Consider the following 24024-nt stretch of genomic DNA (forward strand, 5'->3'; position numbering starts at 1 on the left):
TTGGACTACATCTCCCTTTGCTGCATGCTGGCTAGGACTGATGGAAGGTGGAGTTCATCCAGTTGCCCATCCAGTTATACACATTTTTACTCGGGGAGTAAGCCCCATTGAACGCAATAGGATTTACTTCCTATTTTGCTGGGATGCTGGTGGCGCTGTGGGTTAAACCAGAGCCCAGGACTTGCTGACCTGAAGGTCGGCGGTTCGAATCCCCGCGACGGGGTGAGCTCCCGTTGCTCAGTTCCAGCTCCTGCCAACCTAGCAGTTCGAAAGCACGTCTAAGTGCAAGTAGATAAATAGGTACCGCTCTGGTGGGAAGGTAAACGGCATTTCCATGCACTGCTCTGGTTCGCCAGAAGCGGCTTAGTCATGCTGGCCACATGACCTGGAAGCTGTACGCCGGCTCCCTCAGCCAATAAAGCGAGATGAGCGCCGCAACCCCAGAGTTGGTCACGACTGGACCTAATGGTCAGGGGTCCCTTTACCTTTTAAACATGTTGCTGTTCAGCAACAATTGCAAAGGAGAGCAGAACTAGGCCCATCAAGAAATCTAAATATGTATATATGTAAAAAGCCCATCATTGTAGTAAACACACACATATACACACCTCTAGTTTCATGGAAATCAACAGAGCATAACAGGAATGTGGGAGCTATGGCCCTCCCAATGTTGCTGGATTGAAACAATACAAGAAGGGTAAGATAAAGGACCCCTGGATGGTTAAGTCCAGCCAAAGGCAACTGTGGGGTTGTGGCGCTCATCTCACTTTCAGGCCAAGAGAGGTGGTGTTTGTCCACAGACAGCTTTCCAGGTCATGTGGCCAGCATGACTAAACCGCTTCTGGCACAACAGGTCATGATGACAGAAGCCAGAACGCATGGAAGCGCCATTTACCTTCCCGCCACAGCAGTACCTATTTATCTACTTGTGTTGGTATGCTTTCAAACTGCTAGGCTGGCAGAAGCTGGAACAGAGCAACGGGAGCTTGTCACACCGATCTGAACTGCCAACCTTCCGATCAGCAAGCCCAAGAGGCTGTTGTTTAGACCACAGCGCCTCCCGGGTTCCTAATGCAAGAAGTAGCAGAGTAGGTCACACATAATGGAGAGCGCATAGGAACACAGTTTTTTAAAAACCCTGATATAGATCTATCAGCGATCCCCTTCATGCAAATACTGTGTGCGACCCTGGTCACCACCATCTTTTCCAAGATGATTCTCTGGCAATTTTCTGGCTGCATTTCTTAGGTTTCTGAATACACAGGAAGATGTAACGTGGGAGCAACAGGCTTTAGAAAGTGTGACACCTACCTCGTCAAGCCTCCATCTCTTTTGGGTTTGAATCAAACGGTTGGATTGCCTAGGTGCGTGATGCTTTACAACAGGGATGAAGAACATGTGACCCTCCAGACATTGATAAGGTTTCAGTTTCCACTGGCCTAGCCAGCATGGCAAACAACAGGAATGATGGGAACTGAAGAGTCTGGAAACAGGGCGGTCCCTGGGGAAGGCGAATAATGATGACTGCCCTGTGTTCCATGCTTGGAGGGCCCCTGCCTGGCACTGGCAGCCCCAGCCCCACTGCTTCTTGTCAACCTGGCCAGGTTCTCCGCCCGATTTTTTCCTGGGACAAGGCAGGGAGGGAGGAGGTACTGCTGAAGCAGCATTCATATAAAAAAAAATGGGGGGGGGGGGGAAAGACCACCACTGCTAAATGGAAGTGGGACGGGGGAGATACATTGTGATTTGACTTGGGTCTCACCTACCAGCCCCCACTACGACTGAAGGGATGTCCCTAGATATACAAGGGTGTGCTGGAGAGATTTGTCTGAGGTAGGGGAAAAGACCCATAGTATATTATCATCTAACTAGATAGATTTGCTAAGTCAGAAATCACTACTTTTGAATTAAACACAGTAATTTTACTTAGAAACCAAACACACACACACACACACACAAAAGGGTGTCTTCTAGTGGGAAATTGTTAGTATTGCACAAGAGGCAGAAAAGTGAAGATTTTTCTGGGAAGAATAAATCCCTGATGGCCAACCACTTGAGTCTAAGAATATCCTGCTATATGTTTAGTTACAGGTAGGTAACTAAAGAGGTGTCTGAAGAAATGTGCATGCACACGAAAGCTAATACCAATAACAAACTTAGCTGGTCTCTAAGGTGCTACTGGAATGAATTTTTTTATTTTGCTATATGTTTAGATATGTATAGTTTTTTTAAAAGCCCAAAGGTCCACAGAGAAATAATTCATTTTGCCCTTCTACTGTACCCCTGCCTCTCTGCTTTATGCAGCCGAGGAAGATGTTTAAAATTGCGGGCAAGGACTGCCACTGGTCCTAATGCAATGCCTAAGGGAGACTAGATGGGCCGCTGGCCTGATCTTGCAGGCTCTTCTAATGGGCTTATCTCCATTCTCACTTCTTCCCAATACCACCACACTGTGGGCAAGCAGATGTAGGCAACCCCAGGTTTATTAATCACCTCTGCCCCAGGTTGTGATCAGGGCATACTGAACAGAGGATTCTGCAAGGAGAGGCAGCCTCCCCGGAGTTCACCGTGGCACAATCCCACTCTGGTTCCATAAAAGGGGAGAGCAGCATGCCACCCAGGGAGTCCATTGAAAAAAATACAACCCTAAAAGCTCCACGCTGGTGACATCAAAGGAGGAGGGATTGGTCATGGAGTGCCCAGGGGGATGGTGAAGGAGAGGTAGTCGCCAAGCTCGCCCCACTCTGCCCGGCGTGCCTGGAAGATGCTGATCCACGTGGTGAGCACGATCACCCAGAAAAGAAGCCCCATAGCTGAACGCTGGACATCTGGGATGGAAACACATAGAAAACCATGACCACAGTCACCTCCATTTAAGCATAGATCCTTATGCTATCTGGCACTGCCCAAATAGGTGGCCTGGGCTCTCCTCCTAGCGCAGAAGTGGGAAATCTTTGGCCTTCCACAAGTAATAATAATAATAATAATTTATTATTTGTACTCCGCCCATCTGGCTGGGTTTCCCCAGCCACTTTGGGCGGCTTCCACAAAGACCAAAAATACACTAATATGTCATACATTAAAAACTTCCCTAAACAGGGCTGCCTTAAGATGTCTTCTGAATGTCAGGTAGTTGTTTATCACTTTGACATCTGATGGGAGGGCGTTCCACAGGGCGGGCGCCACTACCGAGAAGGCCCTCTGCCTGGTTCCCTGTAGCTTTGCTTCTCGCAATGAGGGAACCGCCAGAAGGCCCTCGGAGCTGGACCTCAGTGTCCAGAAGGAATGTGGAGACATTCCTTCAGGTATACTGGGCCGAGGCCGTTTAGGGCTTTAAAGGTCAACACCAACACTTTGAATTGTGCTCGGAAACGTTGCTGAACTATAACTCCCATCATTCTCGGTCTCTGGTCATACTTGCTGGAACTGATGGAAGTTGTAGTTCAGCAACATGTGGAGGGACCCCACACCTGCCCTGCCCCCTGCCCCCCCACTTCCTAGGATTTGCACCACAACTCACAGCGCTTTATCTGTAGTTGCTCAGTGTACGCCGGCACCAGAAAGGCCTCTCGGAAAAACCAGAAAACGTTCACCAGCCACAGGAAAGGCAGCAGAGCAAAGCCACCTGGAGAAACAAAGGAAAGAAAAGACTCATTTATATGTGTGTGTTTTTAAACCCCTTCACCTTTCCTATTTTAAAAGGGGCTGCAAAAATGAAAAAAGGTCTTTATTTTTCCAAAAGGTTCACTTTGCGTACTGAAAAAACCTCTGCCTACCGTCTAAGCAAGTTGGCAAAAACATAACATTTCTAATAAGGCACCAAAATGTACACACACCAGCTCTTACCACAGTAGAAATTCAAAAGTTCTATGCACCTGGGCGAAATAGTGCTTTTTAAAATAAAAAAACCAACAACTTTAAGCAATCATTCTGTGTGTGTGTGTGTATATATATCTTCCATTTTTCCCTTTGCACATCGCATTCCCTCCACGCTGAATATTTACGTACAGACTTCCCAACCTCGCACTCCACAGCATTCATAATAAACCCAAGGTGTGCTGCATCTCCATTTAATGATCCATCTTTCTTTTTATCCCTTTTACTCCTTGACTGGCTGCTCATGTGATCACTCCTACTTGTACATTAAATTTCGTATCTTCTTCTTCTTCTTCTTGAGGTAACCCCCAAAGCTTTCCCACTCGCCCCTTTATCCGTTTTTTTCCACCCAAATTTCTTATTTCGGCTGTCAATTCTGTCAATTGATAGTGGGGATTTCACTTTCTTTTCCAACACCTGGCGTATACTATTCTGGACGCAGAGAGAAATAAGCCGCGTGCCTTCTATTTTATTAACGTTTAATTGTGTGTCGTCGTCGTCCGTCCCCCCCCCCCCCCCAATGATCGTCAGGAGGAAAACCCGGGTGTCAATAAAGATCTAACCACCACCGATGCCTCTCGCTGGAACCAGCCACTCACCCAAGTAGTACTTCCTACAGAGGTTGAGCTTCTCCTCGTTGGAAACGCGCTCCAAGTTCATGGTGCGACTGGGGTCTAGGAGGAAGAGAGGGACCCTCGCAGTCAGGGCGGAGCTCGGGGTTAAGCCCCCCCCCCAAACCCTCCTCTGGCTTGGAGGGCAGGGCCCATCCCCCACCCCACCCCCAAATTGTGGAGTGGGTGAGCCTCCCCTCCCCTCCCCTCCCCTCCCCCAACGACTCACCCCTTCCTCCTCCTCCTCCTGCAGAGCAGCTTCTGCTTCCCCAACGCGGAACTTGCGCGGTTCCGGGTCACCAGCTCGCCCCGCGGGCTGCTGGGAAAACGTCCGCGCTCTCACCAAGCGCGGAGATAGGAAACGTCTAGAGCAGCGCGACGAGTAGTCGGTGGCGGGTATCCCTCGCTGGCTCTTTCGTTTGGTCCCCGCCGCACTCGAGAGAGCAAGGGTCCTTTTGATTTTTTTATTGCCCCCCCCCCCCGAAAAAATAGTAATGCAGAATGCCGTTGGCAAGCTTGCAAGTAGGTAGGTAGGTGGGTGGGAAGGTAAGAGCAGGGGCGGGCTTGCAAGAAGTGTTACGTCGTGACAGCTTTGCCAGGAACGGCTTGGATCCCCCCCCCCCCCAGCGCGAAGTCTTCGTCAACGAGAAGCACCCCGCGGGTTGCACCTATTGCAATGTTCCTATTTCCCCAAGGTCTTTGGTGGTGGGTGGGAGTAAGCTTCTCCCATAAATTTTTAAAAGGGGAAATACAATGGAGAGCTCTCCATTGACTTGCATAGGGAAAGGCACAAACCCTTGTGGGAATCAAACAGTTTTTAACCCTTCTCCAAAATAATTGTGATTGGAAGCGGGGGCAGCCATTCCTAGCCCTGAGGTGGTGCCAAACGCTGAAACCTCCGGGGATGAATAAAAAGACAAGGACCTCGAGGAGCAGGCAGAGCCCCCTGAATCCAGTATCAAGGATCCCCTTCAGGGGCCCTCCACGGTGAAATCTATTGAATCCAGCGCTCCGTTGCAAGCAGGACTTTTAACTTCAGGGACCTGCATGCAGATACATTGCGCATTTCCTAAGGCTCACATATATATATATATATATATATATATATATATATATATATATATATATATATATATATATGCTTTCGTAGATTTTCACGGGTACAGGAATGCAGGTTTTGGTGTCTTCGGGTGTCTTCCCGTGTAAGAGTTGGGGTGTCTAGGCGACGTTTCGACGAGGTCTCACTCGTCATCTTCAGGCTGGTGCTTTCGGCTTCTTGTTACTAGAACAGAGCAGGATCTCAGTGTTTGAGTTCCTATAAATACTGTTGAGGGGGTGTGGTGTATAGCCTCCAACGTTCTGGGCAGAGAGGGAGTTCCCAGGTTAGTGTGCCTTTTCTTCTTTTGTTCCTTAATTACTTGAGGGATATCTTGAGTGATTTCTTGAGTGATATTCTGAGTACCACTTAGGAGGGTCATTAGGTGTGGATTAGTTGCTAAAGCTTTCGTGTCTTGACCTCTTGAGCTTGTGAAAAGTTTTTCTGAGAAGATGGCTGTACTGCACTTAGTTGTGCTCTGGCTTGGCTTCGTGTATAGGGGCGAGCTGTGGTTTTGTGCCCTGTGCCAGCCAGATCTGTGTAGGGATTGCAGGGGGGTGCAGCATCCGGAGGTGCCACTATGGTTTGGCTACTGGATGGTATCTGTACTTTATCTGTGGAGAGGGTCTGGGTTTGGGTCTGGTGTGGTTGATTGGAGATGGCGTTCTGTGTGTCTCTGGTTCTGGTGTCGGTTTTTGTGGGGAGGGCTAATTTCCAGATGTCTGGCAGGCGGGACGTGTCGTCACGCTTGTTCATGTTGTGAGGGTGTTTCTCTATCTCGATGGCTTCCATGATTATTCTCTTGTGGTGATGTTCCATGTTAAAGAGCAATTTGGAATCTGCAAAATTAATTTCGTGTCCTGTTTCTTTCATGTGTTGGTAAAGAGAGGAAGTTTTTTCTTCTTTTTTGACGGCATTCTTGTGTTCTGCGATACGTGCATTTATTCGTCTGTTTGTTTGTCCAATGTACGTGGCTGGGCAGACTTTGCAGGGTATTTCATAGACCCCTTGGTTTTCTAACTGGATTTTATCTTTTGGGTTTCTGAGGATATTGGCTATTTTTTGGTTGGTGCAAAAGGCTGTTTTGATATTGTGTTTATGGAGGATTTTGCTAATTTTATCTGTAGTGCCCTTGATATAAGGCAGGAGGGCCATGCCATTGTTTTCTTCTGTGTCTTGGTATCCAACGGATACCAACAAAACAGGGTTACGAAGCTAATCCAAAAAGAAACACCCCCCAAAAACCAAGACACAGAAGAAAACAATGGCATGGCCCTCCTGCCTTATATCAAGGGCACTACAGATAAAATTAGCAAAATCCTCCATAAACACAATATCAAAACAGCCTTTTGCACCAACCAAAAAATAGCCAATATCCTCAGAAACCCAAAAGATAAAATCCAGTTAGAAAACCAAGGGGTCTATGAAATACCCTGCAAAGTCTGCCCAGCCACGTACATTGGACAAACAAACAGACGAATAAATGCACGTATCGCAGAACACAAGAATGCCGTCAAAAAAGAAGAAAAAACTTCCTCTCTTTACCAACACATGAAAGAAACAGGACACGAAATTAATTTTGCAGATTCCAAATTGCTCTTTAACATGGAACATCACCACAAGAGAATAATCATGGAAGCCATCGAGATAGAGAAACACCCTCACAACATGAACAAGCGTGACGACACGTCCCGCCTGCCAGACATCTGGAAATTAGCCCTCCCCACAAAAACCGACACCAGAACCAGAGACACACAGAACGCCATCTCCAATCAACCACACCAGACCCAAACCCAGACCCTCTCCACAGATAAAGTACAGATACCATCCAGTAGCCAAACCATAGTGGCACCTCCGGATGCTGCACCCCCCTGCAATCCCTACACAGATCTGGCTGGCACAGGGCACAAAACCACAGCTCGCCCCTATACACGAAGCCAAGCCAGAGCACAACTAAGTGCAGTACAGCCATCTTCTCAGAAAAACTTTTCACAAGCTCAAGAGGTCAAGACACGAAAGCTTTAGCAACTAATCCACACCTAATGACCCTCCTAAGTGGTACTCAGAATATCACTCAAGAAATCACTCAAGATATCCCTCAAGTAATTAAGGAACAAAAGAAGAAAAGGCACACTAACCTGGGAACTCCCTCTCTGCCCAGAACGTTGGAGGCTATACACCACACCCCCTCAACAGTATTTATAGGAACTCAAACACTGAGATCCTGCTCTGTTCTAGTAACAAGAAGCCGAAAGCACCAGCCTGAAGATGACGAGTGAGACCTCGTCGAAACGTCGCCTAGACACCCCAACTCTTACACGGGAAGACACCCGAAGACACCAAAACCTGCATATATATACCACACCAGACCCAAACCCAGACCCTCTCCACAGATAAATTACAGACACCATCCAGTAGCCAAACCATAGTGGCACCTCCGGATGCTGCACCCCCCTGCAATCCCTACACAGATCTGGCTGGCACAGGGCACAAAACCACAGCTCGCCCCTATACACGAAGCCAAGCCAGAGCACAACTAAGTGCAGTACAGCCATCTTCTCAGAAAAACTCTTCACAAGGTCAAGAGGTCAAGACACGAAAGCTTTAGCAACTAATCCACACCTAATGACCCTCCTAAGTGGTACTCAGAATATCACTCAAGTAATCACTCAAGATATCCCTCAAGTAATTAATGAACAAAAGAAGAAAAGGCACATTAACCTAGGAACTTCCTCTCTGCCCAGAACGTTGGAGGCTATACACCACACCCCCTCAACAGTATTTATAGGAACTCAAACACTGAGATCCTGCTCTGTTCTAGTAACAAGAAGCCGAAAGCACCAGCCTGAAGATGACGAGTGAGACCTCGTCGAAACGTCGCCTAGACACCCCAACTCTTACACGGGAAGACACCCGAAGACACCAAAACCTACATTCCTGTACCCGTGAAAATCTACGAAAGCATATATATATATATATATATATATATATATATATATATATATATATACCCCCTACACACAATAAGACCTGAGTTAATTAGAGCGCGAACTCTCATCTCTGCTGCTTATTTTTGCTTGAGGGACAGCAGCCTGCTCAATTCCTAAATTTCCCTAGTTTGCAAGCTGCAGCATTCCGACCTCCGAAGACGAGTTCGCAGATTCAGACACGACGCGCTGGTCTATATTTAAGTCTATGGTTCAAAACAACGCCCTGTCGCAGCGCATGCTGGGATATACTTATTTGCGGCGGATAATAGGGAGCAGGGGCCAAGAGCTTGCTGGGAGTTGTAGTTCCTTAATGCCCTACCAACCTTGCCAACAAAGGTCCGTATAGCTAAAGCTCTGGTTTTCTCAGTAGTGATATATGGAAGTGAGAGCTGGACCATAAAGAAGGCTGATCGCCAAAGAATTGATGCTTTTGAATTATGGTGCTGGAGGAGACTCTTGAGAGTCCCATGGACTGCAAGAAGATCAAACGTCTCCATTCTTAAGGAAATAAGCCCTGAGTGCTCACTGGAAGGACAGATCGTGAAGCTGAGACTCCAATACTTTGGCCACCTCATGAGAAGAGAAGACTCCTTGGAAAAGACCCTGATGTTGGGAAAGAAAGCACAAGGAGAAGGGGACGACAGAGGGCATGATGGTTGGACAGTGTTCTCGAAGCTACCAGCATGAGTTTGACCAAACTGCGGGAGGCAGTGGAAGACAGGAGTGCCTGGTGTGCTCTGGTCCATGGGGTCACGAAGAGTTGGACTAAACAACAACAAAGCCCTACCACCTCAACCCTCCAGATGGCGAAGTAGCGACATGAGCAGCTCTTCCTTTCTTTATTTTGTGATTTTAAAGGTAAAACGCTGTTGCAGGACCACAGCTGCTTCTTGCTATGCCATGTTTTTGCCAACAAAGAGGAGGCAAAACCTGAACACCCATTGCCTTTTCTTCAGCTTCTGCCTCACAATCAGATTTCAGATAGGAAGTATGTTCCTGAGCATGTGTAAAGTGCACTTCCCCATAGACTTGCCACCTGCTCCTTACTGATGCACGTTAGATGCGAGGTGCATCATAATTTTGAGAATGAATTATACTACAAGCAAAGTATGGTTAAGGTAACACATCATTTTCTAAAGTCTCGTAGTTAAGTTCCTTATGAGGGACCTCTTTAGGGCATAACCCTCATTCCCCACCCCACAGCCACGCCAGGCATCAGACATTGGCAGGGCCTGTTCCTTGACTACTTAACTCTCTCCCACACCCAATACTTAGAAAAGCTGCCTTTGTATCCCCCACCCCAATCTCTGTAGGGCACTTTTTTGGCTGCTGGGCCAGATCTTTCCCTCTTCAACCCTGGCAGTCCAGGCAGGTGATGCTGCGCTTTGAAGTCCACGTTGCAAGGACTTCTCTAAGTCTAAGGACTTCATTTGAAACCCTGCTCTTACCTGCCCTCACACCTGAAGTCAGATATGTCAGGTGTTGGGTGTTCGTGTGTGGCCTGCACAAAAGAGCCTCTCAGGCCAAATGGGGAGGTAGCCAATGAGCTGGAGGTACCCCACCTGACTGTTCAAAGTGCTTTCTACAGGAACTCAGCAAACGAATAACATAAGGGGCTCTATAAATGGTTCTATTTTTATTTTCTTCGCCACTCTTCTGGAAAGGAGTAGGCCATTAGATATGGATCCACGTGGGCTCCACCATTAATGTGTGCAGTACAAACGCATAACCAACATGGGTGGTGGACTACTGTATTTTTGAGGAGCTCATATGTAAAGCTCTGGAACATGTAAGGCAGCCTGTGCCTTTGCATTTTGGAATCAAAGAGTTTTGATATGAAATCCCTAGATGGTTGCTGTCTCCGTTTCCAGATGGATGGGCTTTGTTGTTTACACGCAAACACACTCCCCCCCATTCCTTCAGGCTACAATGGAAGCCATGTGACAGTCTTGTGTCAAAATTGCGTTTTATTTAAAATTATACCAACAAGAATCCAACCCTTTACCGTCTGAGTTGACTGAGCATCTTAAATAAAAAAGTGCATAGAAAATAAACAGGTTTAGAAATTTGTACAAATATTTACATCCTCCTGGGTTTTTTTTTGTTTTGTTTTGTTTTTTAACTTTAAAACAGAAAGCCTTAGCAGGAAAGGAAAGAGAATCACAAAAGTTAGAAGTACAAAATTAAAGAAAAAGTTGTTCTCACCCCACAAGGGAGAGGGAAAGAAAATCAGGTCTACGAAGCAGATGGGCACAGATAAGGGACCGGGGGGACTACCCTTCCCACACTTGCCCCATATCTCTGCTTGCTATAATTTCAAGCCACAGACAGGTCCACTGCCAAGAGCATCCCCTCTTCCCAGACAAAACGGGCATCACTGATGCTCCTGGGAGATGAGCCATCTCCGTGCCTCAGGGAACTAAGGGGATGAGTCAGTCCTGTAGCAACCCACTTGGAAAGCTACAGTGAGGTGGTTAAACTCCCTGCATGCCTCTTGGTGTCCCCCCTCACTGACGCCAGGCTGGGAGAAAGGTAGAGAGCTGAGGAATCAGGTCACGGGTCAAAAAAAATGCCTTTCAGTTGAGAAAACGGCGGCAGCGCTTGGCCCCGCAGTTGCAAGGGAGCTTGCTGCCAGCGTCCTCAATGGGGAATTTGTAGTCGTAGGTGAGCTCTTCGCCCCGGAAGATGCGTCGCAGGGCAAAGATGACAATGTGCTTCTGGCCCTCCACGTGGATGACCCGCGAGTAGCAGTTGGGCTCGCAGGAGTGGTTGATGAAGCGGGCGGCGTTGCCGTGCATCGTGGCGTCCACCACGTCGAAGTCGTCAATGCGGAACATGTAGCAGCCTATGCCCTGCCGGGATGAGAAAAAGAGAGCTCAGATTAGTGAGACAATTTGGGGAGCCCAGCTCCTCCCTCCTCCACTGGTCCTGTTAAAAATAATTGTTGTTGTTGTTTATACCAAGCATAGGCAAACTCGGCCCTCCAGATGTTTTGGGACTACAACTCCCATCATCCCTGGCCACTGGTCCTGTTAGCTAGGGATGATGGGAGTTGTAGTCCCAAAACAACTGGAGGGCCGAGTTTGCCTATGCCTGATTTATACCCTGTCCTCAACTCAATCATGGGCTCCCCTGTCCCTTGACCATCAGCTCGGTAGAGCATGCGACTCTCAATCTTAGGGTCGTGGGTTTGAGCCCCATGTTGGGCAAAAGATTCCTGGATTGCAGGGGATTGGACCAGAAGACCCTCGAGGTCCCTTCCAACTCTACAATTCTCTTGATTCTGTACCTTGCTGTCATAGTACTTTTCGCGCTTGTCTGTCAGCACCGAGCGGATCACAATGCCAGAGTACTCGATCACCATCTCGCCTGCATCGATATTCCGCTTGCAGAACAGGCCCCGGCCGTGGATGGCTGACCTGGAGTGGGGAGAAAGGTACACATCAGCATTAAGAGAGTTAACAAGGCAGGCCAAAGATGGGCCAGCCACTGGGTACTCTCTGTTTCTTTTTCAGGCTCATCCTGGAGGCGAGCGTGGAGCAGGGCTGCTTCTCTGCACAAAGTGGCCTCTTTAGGAAGGATTCAAGCAAGCAGCAGCAGCAGCTGCCCTTGTTACCTGTACACGCCCACAGCTTCCTTGGAGGTTTTCTTCAGATGCCGAAACCGCATGGCCATGGGCAGCTCCAGACTGGTGGCTCGCCTAAGGAAGAAGCAGAGGCCAGGCTAGACTTAAAAGCTTATGCCAAAAGAGAGTGTGGCTGCCTTTACAGTAAAAATGGATTCAAGATGGACAGATTCCCAGCAAGAATCACAAGGATGAAAATCAGAAGTTTAGGGTGCAGCACAACAGTTTAAAAAGTGATGGAGAAGGAAACTTGAGTGGCGGCAGCAGCAGTAGCAGATCATGGCACAAATTGTGGGAATGGACAGTAAAGTTTCCCTTCTGGGGGGAGGAATTCCTGAAACGTAGGAAACTGTCTTATGCATCTTATTTAGCTCAATATTGCTCACACTGATTGGCAGCAGCTCTCCAGGATTTCAGAAAAGGGTCTCTTCCCACCCTAGCTGGAGATGCCTTGAGATTGAACTGGGGACCTGCATGCAAAACCGATGCTCTATCACTGAGCTATGGCCCTAGCCAGGATATTCTCTGCGGGGAGCAGAAGTGGTATGTGAGCTCTCTCTTTTTTGGGTCAATGCTAATTTGGGCTATTTGCTGCCTTCCTGAGTGTGCTCTCTGGTGCACAGAAGAGGACTGGGCTCACTGGGCTTCCTTGGCAGCAAAAAGGCTGGTGCTGGAAAGCAGGTAATCACCTTTATTACCTAAACCTGGCTAGAAGGCCAAAAGACAACTGACTACAAGCAAGCAATGCATTTTAATCAAGTAGAAATGAGATCTGGGCAAGGAAACATGGGCCCCTACTTCTAAGTGCTTTGGAGAAAAACGATCCTCTTGGAAATTTTGTAACTCATAAGCTTCACAGGCTGAAGAGGAGAAGCGTTGGTTTTTAAAAGCTTCCCTGGCAGTACACGCAGCATGGGCATTATCTAATCAGATTCATATTACCAAATGCTGAGTTTTCACAGCCTACCATATGAAGGGACAAAGTCAAGATTGACCAACTTCAGGACAGCAGAAGCCAGGCGTCTTCTTACCTGGTGGACTTGAGTTGCACTTCATCCTCCTCTTCGTCATAAGGGCCTCCCTCAGGAAGCACACGGTGTTGCGATGCCAGGAAGTTGAACATATCAAAAGTGCATTTCCTGCAAAAGAAGTGGAAGGTTGCCCATCTCAGAAGGCCTCTGGATTCCCTGCTCTTCTCTCTTTTAAACACTGTCTGTAACACTATCTGTATTTCCACCTACTCAAGAAAGAACTCCTTTTGCTGCAATACAACCCAGGCAAGGATGCAATTTAGGAATAAGGGGTGAATCTCTGACCCATCATATGTTTCGCATCAGCTGCAAATAACATGGGATGATGGGAACTGTAAGGGATGGACTGGGAAGCCAAATTCTGGCCCAGCTGGTGCTCAATTATAGGTCATTCCTGTTTTGTGCAGATATTATCATTATCATTATTATTATTATTATTTGTCTGGATTTAAATTGCATGCATTTTGTATGCACTTTTGCAGTCGTTTCAGTGTGTAAAAATGCACAGAAATTCACATTTTATCTAAAAGAACACAAAATAAATATGTTGATTACTTTATTATTTATTCAATTTGTATACCGCCCTATACCCATCGATCTCAGGGCAGTTCACAACAAATTATACAAATTAATGCATCTGTATCAATCTTTTCAATGCATTCATCTGTAAAATATGCATTTTGAACTCTTCTTTTATGTAAGATATATATAATTGCACACACCTTTTGCACACTGCAGCTGCCCTGTGCAAAATCCAGAGAGGTGTGTGATCCAACTGGCATATTGTAAACCGCCCTGTGATCCACGGATGAAGGGCGGGAGAAATTTGCAGTCCACTCCCCCTCCCCAGAGAGAAAGCAAGGCCATTCCTCACCTGACGTAGACTTCAGCTCGGGCGCAGCCATGAGGGTTGAGCGGAAGCTCCTCCTCCTCGCCTTCATGCTGGTGGTACCGGAACTTGTATTTGTGGCAGGCCTTGGCACCATACAGCTGTTCCACCAGAAAGATGACAGCATCGTGGTGCATCCCCAACAGCCGCACCCCGTTCATCCCTGCCAGGAAAGTCAGTAATACCTAAGATTCAGCACCCAGTCACCCTTTCACAGTACAAGAGAGCCAGTCCTATCCCAAAGCCTCTGAACAGAGCCCCAGAAACTTCCTCCCCAATGCAAATTTTGCTTTCTTGATGTGCTTTTCCTGCTTCTGCTTTTCTACATCATCTGCTCTCTTATTTATTTGGAACGTACAACCTCTGTACTGCTCCTATGCTTATAGTCTTCCCTCTTTTGGAGCAGCTATTCTGGGCAGTTTTCTGCTCCCAGAGATTGTTCCTCTTTCTATTGTCTCTGGGCCTTGAACTGAAAAAGCCAAAAGACTGGTAGGCTAGCTTGGGAGCTGCAAAGTAATTTCCAACCAGAACAGAACAACCTATGAACCAAGTAAGAGTTCTGCCGGATCTGGCCTAAGGCCCTCTAGTCCAACATCCACAGCAGCCAGCCAGATGCCCATTGGAAGCCTTCAAACAGGACCTTATTACCTGCAAAGGAGAGGTGCTTGAGCCGGGCATTGGTGCGGGCCTCCTGAATCTTCTCAATCACCGCTTTCCAGGCACCTAAACATGGAGAAGGCAACCGTGATTTACTCTGTAAGAGGCAGGCATCTGACCCAAAGCAAAATAATTATCAGAAGGGTATCACTGGGTAAAGGAGGTCCAAGGTGTTGCTGTTCCCCAGAGTCTCTTATGGCTTCCCTGAGCAACGCATAACACAATTCCTGCTTGTATCCGGGATAAAAACAATCCCCCAGTTGTCTGTGGAGTGTGTCCCTCTTTCCAGCAGCATCAGCAGCACAACTACAACCAGCCAGCTGAGAGGTCCAAAGGAACGTTACCACCAATGTGATTCTCTCCTCCTCACCATCTATGCTGTCAGCCTGCACATTGAAGCCGTCCTCGCTGGTGATCTCGAAGCACAGGTGGGGCTGCGTTTTGCGGGGCATCTCATTCTCTTTGTCCTCCTGCTTCAGATTGTCCTCGTCTGAGCTGGAGAGATCCCCTGGGAGGGGAGAAAAAGGGGGGGGGAAGAGCAGGAGGCCCAGGCGTATTAGCTCTGCTGTTGTCGAGTCATCATCTGTGGGAAAGGGCTTAATTCACAGGAAGGAATAGACTTACAGCAGGGTTAAAATAAAAACCCAAGCTCACAAAGCAGAGACCTATCAGGTCCAGGATTCACTTTCTGAACTCTGGTATGCAGGCTGGAACACTGCAGTCCATATCCTTAGTCACATTTAAGAGTAGCCCCATTGAAATTAATGTACATGACTAGACAGATCCGTTCATTGTGATGGGTCTACATTGAGCAGCGCTTGGGTACAACCCACTTTCTGTATAGAAACTGATTTACAGCATTCATATTCCGTGCCTTTGTTGCAGCCTCCCAGAGCAGCTTACAAAAAGCAACTGTATATATAACACCATTTATTTTATTTTTACTTATTGCACAAATTTATATACTGCTTAACATAAAATGCACCAGAGCCACGTACCACATAACAAATATAAAATTGAGAATAAATAAATATGGCACAGACAGCTAGGGAGGGATTTCACACCAGAGAAAGCTGGTGTGAATAAAATCTGATGTGCAATGTAGGGATTAGAGATCTTTAAAAGGAACTTGAAAGGGGTAGCTGCCCACGCCATTAAAAACAAATGAACAAGAGATACATAGCTGCTTAATGCTTTATTATATTTCTATCCTGTCTCTTCCTTCAAGTTCATCCCACCCTCAGTCTCCACAACTACCTTGTGAGGTAGGTTAGGGTGAGAGAGAATGACTTGCAGCAAGTTACAGGGGTGAGTGAGGATTTGAACTCAAGTCTCCCTGGTCTTCTCCAACACACTCAACCGCCACACCACCCTGGCTCTTAGTACCATCTGCACAGCGATTTGCCCGATACGGCAAATGTGGACATTTAATCCCTGGTTCTGTGTGCCAGCCCACAGCCTCCCAGCTCAGTACCGACCACCCTTATTTCGAAGGTAGAGCGGGGCAGGCAAGAGATCCCAGTACCTGCATATCTATGCCAGACTGGCTCCAGCAGAGCCTCTTGGTTTGGTTCGGGCGTTCCAGGATGGGAATGTAACGCTGCGAAGGAGGGCGAATGGTCCATTGGAGACCTGAAAGAAAGAAGGGCTGTTTTAAAAACCCTGCGGCAGGCAAGGAACAGGATCCCGCAGCCTCCAACCTCACACTCACAGCTCACTCTCGCCGACAGCGCCTGCCTCCTCTTTGAGCGCATCCAGGTCAAGGACGCCCCTGGCTGTGGGGGTCTTCATCCGCACCCTTCCCAAGCTGCAGGGGAAGAAGTCCTTGTGAACACGGGCACAAACAAAACACACAGCTTGGGGGCTACCCAGAAGAATCCAGAGAAGCCATGCTTGGCCTGAAGTAAAAACCCACAAAGGACCACCTCTTCTCCTTAGCCCTCCCATGCTTAAGAGTGTGGAGATCACATGCTTGCACTTACCCTGAGCCCGCTGTGCTGCCAGAAATGCAGTTATTCACCAAGTGATCTGGCGTGACGGTGGGCAACACAGGCAGCGGCTCCTCTTCGTTGGCGCCGTCCACCTTGGCCTTCTTGACAGGCATGCTTCCAACGAAGGTGGAGACCCTCTTGACCCGGATGGCCGGCCGGGGGCCCGGCAAGGACACCAAGCCGGGGATGCTGAGCACGCCGGAATTCACAGCCACCGGCTGAAGCAGACACGTCTGTGGGATCCCCAGTGAGGGCGTCACCAGAGCTGGAGTGCCCAGGGCCAGCTGGCCCCCGCCAACGGCCTGAGGGGCGGCGCCTACGACGTTCATCATGGGCACCATGCTGAGCACCGGGCCCCGGATGGTCCACGTGGGCAAAGGGCTGGAAGTGAGGCCCAGGGGCGCTCGCAATATGACCGTGCCAAGGTTGGGCACGGGCGCAGGAGGTGGCGGTGCTGGGCTTGGCACGGCCTTGCAGCCAGAGGCCTGCTCCCCGTCCGGGGTGCTCAAGGTGCCTTCCTCCCCCTGCACTTTCATGCACACTTGTCCCAGCTTGTTCACGAGGATGATTCTGGAGCCGGGCAGCTGCCCCTCGGGTCCCAGCAGCTTGACCTCAGGGGTGCCTGCCACCTGGGCACCACCCAGGGTCGGGGCCAGGTCTGGAGCGGGGCTGGGGTGGGCTGCCTCGGTGCCGTTGAGGCTGGCAGAGGTAGGGGGTGCTGGTGGCGGCGAGGCCGCCTGGTTGAGGCAGGAGGAGAGCGGCGCCTTGCTCTCCGGCGTGTCCATATTCTTCAGGACGAAGTCCACAATGTCCGAGGGCAGGTCCTCCGGCGCAGGAGCAGGGCCAGCCAGCTCCCGTTCGACTCTCGGCTCCGCTTGCTTGCCCTTGGCCGGAGGGTGGCCCCCTGCCCCGTCCGCCTCGCTGTCGGTCCCGTCGTCGATGCCGTCGAGCTGGTGGATGTGGGGCAGAGGGAGGTCCAGTGGGTAGGGCGGCAGGGGCGGCTCCCGGGTTACCACCGTGCGGGGGAAGCGGAAGTAGCGGCTGGCCTCCCCTTCCTCCTCGCTCTCGCCGTCGCCCAGGCCGTCCAGCTGGGGCAGCTCCAGGCTGGGCGAGGGGCAGGCTCGCGGCACTCCCAGCTCCTCCTCCTGGAAAGGCTCGTCCAGGAGGCTGTCGTCAAACTCCAGGTCGGAGACGTTGAGCTCGAAAGCCAGCTCTGGCGGGACGGGCGGGGGCGAGGGAGGGGGTGAGGTAGGTAGGGGGCGCTGCCCGTCAGAGGTAGAAGTATGCCTGAAGCCGCTCCCCGCCAGGGGGTTGTCCAGGAGAGGCGGCATGGCCCTGAGAGAGGTGCTGGGGGGACTAGTCCTGTTGCTAGCAGCGGCCTGCGGCGGGAGGGGGGAGTGGTGGGCATGGGGGACGCTGCTGGGAGACAGGGGGCTGAGGCGCTGCGTGCGGCGTGGAGGGGGGAAGTCGGGGTCGCCCACCGTCAAGATGTGGTGGGACATGGATGATGCGCTCCCTGTGGTGGAGGGAACAGGAAGAGCATGTCAACAGGGGGTGGGAAGCAAAACAGGCAGATGCACAAATGCACTAGCCGAACAGGGAACAACTCGCCTCCCTCCCCCATGTGACAACTTGCAACTTTTGAGGAACCTAGTAGACAGCGGCTTCCTATGTTTGGAGTCAGAGCACTGTGTCTGTCTAGCTCAGTATTAGGGATGGGAAAGCTCAGGCTGGGGGTCTGAATGCCACCTTCCAGGCCTCTCTCTCTGGCTCTGGGAACACTTCTCAGACAACACATGGATGGCCATTCGTCATGGATGCAGCGGGTTGGACTTGATGACCCTCGGGGTCCCCTTTCAACTCTACGATTCTATCACTGGCCCCATTCCACACCCAGAGTGCTTTTGCCCAGCTGGAATGCGCCCTTAGACTCTGGTAAGGCCTCTGGATAGAAAGAGGTGTTTGTGTATGTAGAAACCGGCCTACTGAACAAAGGCAAAATTGCTCCGCCCATTTTTGCCTCTGCCCGCCCCCCCCCCCCGTTGTGTGGTTTTTGGAAAGTTGCCCAGAAAGGAATGCAGCCATTGCAGTTCCTCACCCCTGGTCTACGCTGACTGGCCATGACTTCCCAGGGTCTACCTCAAACACCCTCTCTATCAGCCAGCCACTCAGACACAACAATATCACAACCCACATGCAAAGGACGGCAGCGGAGCACAGGCATGTCAGAACCTCTCCCCATCTCTGAAGCACCAATGGGCTCATGCCCCATGCCCCATACTCCCTGCACTCGCTAATGCTCCTCTCCTGCTTCTCCTGCTCCATTAGCCTTGTTTCAAAGCAAGAATTGGCCTTGGAGTATCCAGCTGCTGGCCTCTGTTTCAGACCCTCTTGCCTCTGTGCTGCCTACTCTGCCTACGTGGCCTTGAAGCTACTCACCAGGAGAAGGCAGCGGGCGGGATGACACCCCACTTATGGGTCGCCGAGTAGGGGAGTAGTTGGGCACTTTGATGCGAGCTCCAGTGAGAGACCTGTGTTTGGAGGCCGCAGACTCCGGAGGTGGCAGAGGCCCTGGGTTCTGCGCGGGGGAGTGGCGCTCCAGCGGCGGCAGTGGAGGGGGCACATCCTGAAGGTGCTCATTCCCAAGTTTAGGATCTGAAAACAAGAAAAGGCACATGACAAGAGACCAAGCATGGCAATGGCAGCGCCCAGAAGCCGGCAACCCTTACTGTGGGCTTTGTTCTGAGAAAAGACAGCACAGAACCAAGAAAACTGCCTTATTCCAGAACAGATTATTTGCCCATTTGGTCTACATGGGCTGAAGACTTGTACTCTTATATACATTTGCTTTTATTTTTCTCTCCCAGCCCCCCCTCCCCATTTATGGGAGTTGGAGTCCAAAAACTTTGAAGGGCGACAGGCCCCAACCCAAATCTTGGTTCTCAAACAGAATGCGTTCCAAGAGTCCGTTCGACTCCCGGAACCGTTCAAAGGTGGCTTCCAAAAATCATTTGAAAACTGGAACAATCACTTCTGGTTTTCGATTGTTCGGGAGCCGAAATGTATGAGTTCCAAGGAGTTCAGCAACCAAGGTAAAACTGTATTCTGGTTTTGAGCAGAAAGGATAGGGATGCGGGTGGCGCTGTGGGTTAAACCACAGAGCCTAGGACTTGCTGATCAGAAGGTCAGCGGTTCGAATCCCCGCAATGGGGTGAGCTCCCATTGCTGTCCCAGCTCCTGCCAACCTAGCAGTTCGAAAGCACACCAAAGTGCAAGTAGACAAATAGGTACCGCTCCAGCGGGAACGTAAACGGCATTTCCGTGCGCTGCTCTGCTTCGCCAGAAGCGGCTTAGTCATGCTGGCCACATGACTCGGAAGCTGTACGCCGGCTCCCTTGGCCAATAAAGCGAGATGAGCGCCACAACCCCAGAGTCAGCCACGACTGGACCTAATGGTCAGGGGTCCCTTTACCTTTACTTGCCCCAGAGAAGTAGCTTCACCACTAAACTGGCTTAAAGGATTTGACTTTTAACCTCTTTGTCAGGTAAAACTGGATGAAGAGCGTCCCCCCACAGCATGCAAGTGGGCAGGAAAACGTATCACCACCCAGACTTCCTACTGCAGATGGAGAGGATGACGGTATCCAAAAGCCAGCCCAGCTGCACATCCCAGATCCCCTTACCTGCAGGGGCCGCTGGGCTGTGCACTATCGTGTGGTTCTCCTCCTGCACTCCCGAGGCATCAGGCTCCTCTTGACTCAGCTTCGGCCGGTACTCCAAGACGCGACACTTGTACCAGCACTGCTTGCGGGCGTCCACCGTGCTCCAATAAATACGGGAACACCTGGGGGTGGAAGGAATACAAAGGCAGTCCCATCAGAATCGCCTTCTGGCTGCCATGGGGCTGCTTGCTCAAAGCAGTGGCGCAGGATTGCTGGGAGGAAAGCAAGGTGTCTAACAGTAAGTGGAACCAATGACTGGCAGAGTCAACTAAGTTTTGCACCCGCCCCTACTTAGTTGTACATGGGTAACGCCGAGGCAAAGGTGCAAGAAGCAAGACAGCCAGAGCCACCCTTTGGAATGGTTGCAAGTAAGACCACAGGTGGGCTAGGAGACCTCAAGGTGAAGGTTGGTGAGGCAGTGCCCCATTTGCCCCAATGGACCAGCCCCCATTGCAACCAAGTGGCCTCCTATCCTTGGTGGCAAATCCCTAGCGGTTAGGGGATTGGAATTAAGGATGGGGAACCTGTGGCCCTCCAGAAGTTATTGAACTATAACACCCATCATCCTTGACTACTGGTCACGCTGGCTGGGGATGATAGGAGTTGGAGCCTGACCTCACAGATGAGGCCACAGGTTCTCCATCCTTCGGATAGGGCCTTTAGATGGTTCACCATGGGTGGAGCAGGTTATCCATAAACAGATAAAAAGCCCTGCTCCAAGGTTTTGCAAAACCGATTTGTGAATGTTTGTTGGCACATTCCAGCAGATACTTCAGAACTCACAGGGTTAAGGAGTTCTGGGTGACGTCTTTTTCCTGAGGCGTGGTCACAAACACTTACGGGAGTGGTTTGACTCTGAGTGTCTCAGTCTGCCTCTGGTACACTATGCGAGAGGGAGGATGGGCGAGCTTTCGCCAGGTCTGAATTTATGCTGTTAAACTTCATGATTAAAGGCTAAGAAGATAAGGAACGCCTTTGTGTTTGTTCTGAATTATTACCCACACGCTGCAATTGCTTTCTAACCGCTGTGATCACTCTGCTACCGGCCAAGCAGAGAGGCAGGAGGACTTTTGGATCGGCACGGACAGTGAGCAAAGCTGCACAAGGGAAGCGTGCCAGGCTCCATGTTTGGTCTCTCTTGGCACACTTGGCCGGCATATTGGCATAACCTGGTGGGTTCCAGATGTTTCAGATGGCATATCCCTCCAGCTGTGCTGGTCAGGGACTGATGGGAGTTGGTCCAAAACATCCGGCGCCCACCAGGTTGGGGAAGAGAGAGAGCAATTCACACAACTTCAGAGAAGAAGAAAAAGAACTTCTCTCGTCTCTGCATCCCTGACTAGCATTGAGGAAGCAAGCATCAGAGATTTTCATGTGACGTTTGATTTGCTTTTGCCAGATGAAAGCCAAGTGGGCAGTTCCAGAAAGCAAACGTTTAAAGAGCCAGAGGGAAGAAAAGGCACACAACCAGGAAAACATTTTCAGAGGCTGTGTAAAGAGTAGCTATCTTTGTGTATCACAGTCCATAATTGCAGGGCACTGGCATACCGAGAATGGCTGTCAACCTTCCTATGAACACCTGGAAGCAGACATGTTGGCACCCAGGCCTCAGGTAGAGACATGCCTTGCCCTTTTAAAGAAAGGGGAAAGGATACCTGCTGAAAAACAAGTTTCCCAGGCTGTGTGCGCTACTGCAGAGGATCGCTAGGATCTTTTGTCCTTTTTCAAAGGCAGGGAAACTCTTCCCAAGTCTGGCAAAACCCTGCAGAATTAAATGGGAGACACTTCCATGGCTCTTGCTAGACAGAACACAGCAAGAAGCAAACGAGAGAAGACTGCGGAGAGGGCAAAGGAGAAAGGCGGCTTTCTGGTTCTGGTTGTTATGGAGCTTTTAAAGAATCTACATGGCAGCTAGTCAAATCAAGGCCCATCTTTCTGCACAGCTGCAAGAGTGGATTCTGACAGCTGGGGAATATGTTGAGTGCCAATGTGGTATGATGACTAGGGTTTGGGGTCTAGGACCTTGCCGACCAGAGTGCCAATCCCCACTAGGCCCTGAAGCTCACTGGGTGTCTCCAACCCCCACTCTAATCTACTTCAGAGAGTTGTCGTGAGGATAACAAGGAGAACTATGTCCTCCAACTTGAGCTCTCTGGAGAAAAGTTGGGGAATAAATGTTGTAGCAGCAAACTTAAAAGATGTTAGCTATTTAGAAGCTTACTGGGTAGGGACCTGAAAGCCAGCCTTCACCAACTCCCAGCATCTGGCTGGGAGTTGTAGTTAGAAACATCTGGAGGGCACCAGGTTGGCAAAGGCTGCTGTGACCCATGTAGCCACATTATGCTACAAATCTCGTATGTCGTTACAGGTGACGACGCAATATCTGATTGGCCGCTGTGAGATGCAGAGCATCCTGAACTGCATCCTACACAGCCCTCATTCACACTAAAAGAGGGGGAAAGAGAGATCGGTTACAAGCATTTTCCAATTGGTAAAATTAAAAAAATGGGAGGGAAGGAAAAGAGTGGTTGCAAATAATCCCCCATGCCATGTGTGCAGGTACCTAAACACACCACACTGTGCATTAATCCACCTGGAATAATGACCACACTTTGGTTTCACACCCGCCATCACCTAATCTCTTCAACCATAAGAAACGTGCCGAAAGCTCCCAAGGAGATGTGGAGGAGGATAAAGTCCCTCCCTTCTCTTGAGCCACCCTGCCAAGAGGATGGCGTAAAGGGTAAGCTAATCCATGCTAAGACAGTATCTGCTTCAGCATCTATTCAGTAGAACCCTTCATGCCAGATAAAATGAATGGGTTTAGACTAAAATAAGGAGCGAAATGATTTTTTAAAAACCTGTATTTCTATTATTTCACTAGCCTGTGATTATTATAAATGGGAAACTGTATGACAATCCTTTTAAGGAAGGCAAACAGTGGGCAATTTTTCATCTGGAGAGGTTACTTGAGGGATGCAGAGTGCTGCAAACATCCGCACAGCAGCAACCACAGTGGGAAAGTTTTCTGATACCATTAATTTAATACTGTATTAAGAGAAGAGCGACATTAACACACACCTCCCTTCCTATTAAATACTCAAAATGTTCAGTACATAAACCACCAAGGGATGCTTCAGACACAAATTGCATTTTCAATTCTTGAGTGTCTCTCTCAAGATCCACCCATACCCAAATATGGGGAGTGTGAATGCAACAAACCAGTGCTTGCAAAAGCAGGCACCACACAGGTAAGATCCAGGAGCCAGGACTGAGTGCAGCTCCCTGGAAAGAGTGCAATTAGCTTCAACGGTGTGAACAGCCACCCAGGACACCCAAACCCTTTTTCACATGGGTGAAATCCAGGAATCCTGGGCACACAGTGAAGGCAGCCTGATCAACTTCCACGTGTTGAGTGCTCTTGGATTTTGACTGCCTAAAAAGGAGCTCGGGGTCTTTCGACCTCATAATCAAATGCAAGAGGCAAGCATTGCTTGCTCAGTAAATGTGATTTTAGCATGATTTCAGAGGAAAAC

General features: G+C 49.6%; 2 protein-coding genes across 5 annotated transcripts in view; both read right to left on the reverse strand.

Annotated features, from left to right (window-relative positions):
- Positions 1-2465: 2465 nt before the first annotated feature.
- On the reverse strand, positions 2466-4831 carry PSENEN (presenilin enhancer, gamma-secretase subunit). 2 transcript variants are annotated; one of them, XM_081202628.1, is made up of 4 exons: positions 4717-4831; positions 4476-4550; positions 3521-3625; positions 2466-2828 (listed from the first exon to the last, which is right to left on the reverse strand). In XM_081202628.1, exons 2-4 carry the CDS (start codon positions 4534-4536, stop codon positions 2689-2691), a joined length of 306 nt encoding a protein of 101 aa, XP_081058754.1. In that variant the 5' UTR covers positions 4537-4550; positions 4717-4831; the 3' UTR covers positions 2466-2688. The 2 variants fall into 2 exon arrangements, with proteins under 2 accessions (XP_081058754.1, XP_081058755.1); XM_081202629.1 differs by having other exon boundaries at positions 4476-4543; positions 4713-4792.
- Positions 4832-10522: 5691 nt separating this feature from the next.
- The window catches only part of KMT2B (lysine methyltransferase 2B), a 62653-nt gene continuing 49151 nt past the window's right edge, over positions 10523-24024 (reverse strand). For all 3 annotated transcript variants that reach the window (XM_081201846.1, XM_081201845.1, XM_081201847.1), the window contains exons 26-37: positions 20450-20610; positions 19206-19421; positions 16758-18282; positions 16487-16582; positions 16301-16407; positions 15146-15283; positions 14767-14841; positions 14104-14281; positions 13230-13337; positions 12190-12273; positions 11863-11992; positions 10523-11425 (exon numbers count right to left, since the gene is read on the reverse strand). In XM_081201846.1, coding sequence (XP_081057972.1) covers positions 11150-11425; positions 11863-11992; positions 12190-12273; positions 13230-13337; positions 14104-14281; positions 14767-14841; positions 15146-15283; positions 16301-16407; positions 16487-16582; positions 16758-18282; positions 19206-19421; positions 20450-20610 — 3094 coding nt within the window. In that variant the 3' untranslated portion in view covers positions 10523-11149. The remainder of the gene's footprint in view (positions 11426-11862; positions 11993-12189; positions 12274-13229; positions 13338-14103; positions 14282-14766; positions 14842-15145; positions 15284-16300; positions 16408-16486; positions 16583-16757; positions 18283-19205; positions 19422-20449; positions 20611-24024) is intronic.

The sequence above is a fragment of the Podarcis bocagei genome (assembly GCF_964188305.1).
Source record: "Podarcis bocagei genome assembly, chromosome: 7".
NCBI lineage: Eukaryota > Metazoa > Chordata > Lepidosauria > Squamata > Lacertidae > Podarcis > Podarcis bocagei.

Bases quoted from the DNA above. Each gene is read 5' to 3' on its own strand.
- PSENEN (XM_081202628.1), bottom strand. From the start codon at position 4,536: ATGAACTTGGAGCGCGTTTCCAACGAGGAGAAGCTCAACCTCTGTAGG. The intron at 3,626-4,475 runs GTGAGTGGCTGG...TTGTTTCTCCAG, and splicing joins CTGTAGGAAGTACTACTTGG to GTGGCTTTGCTCTGCTGCCT. The intron at 2,829-3,520 runs GTGAGTTGTGGT...TTTCCATCCCAG, and splicing joins GCAACTACAGATAAAGCGCT to ATGTCCAGCGTTCAGCTATG.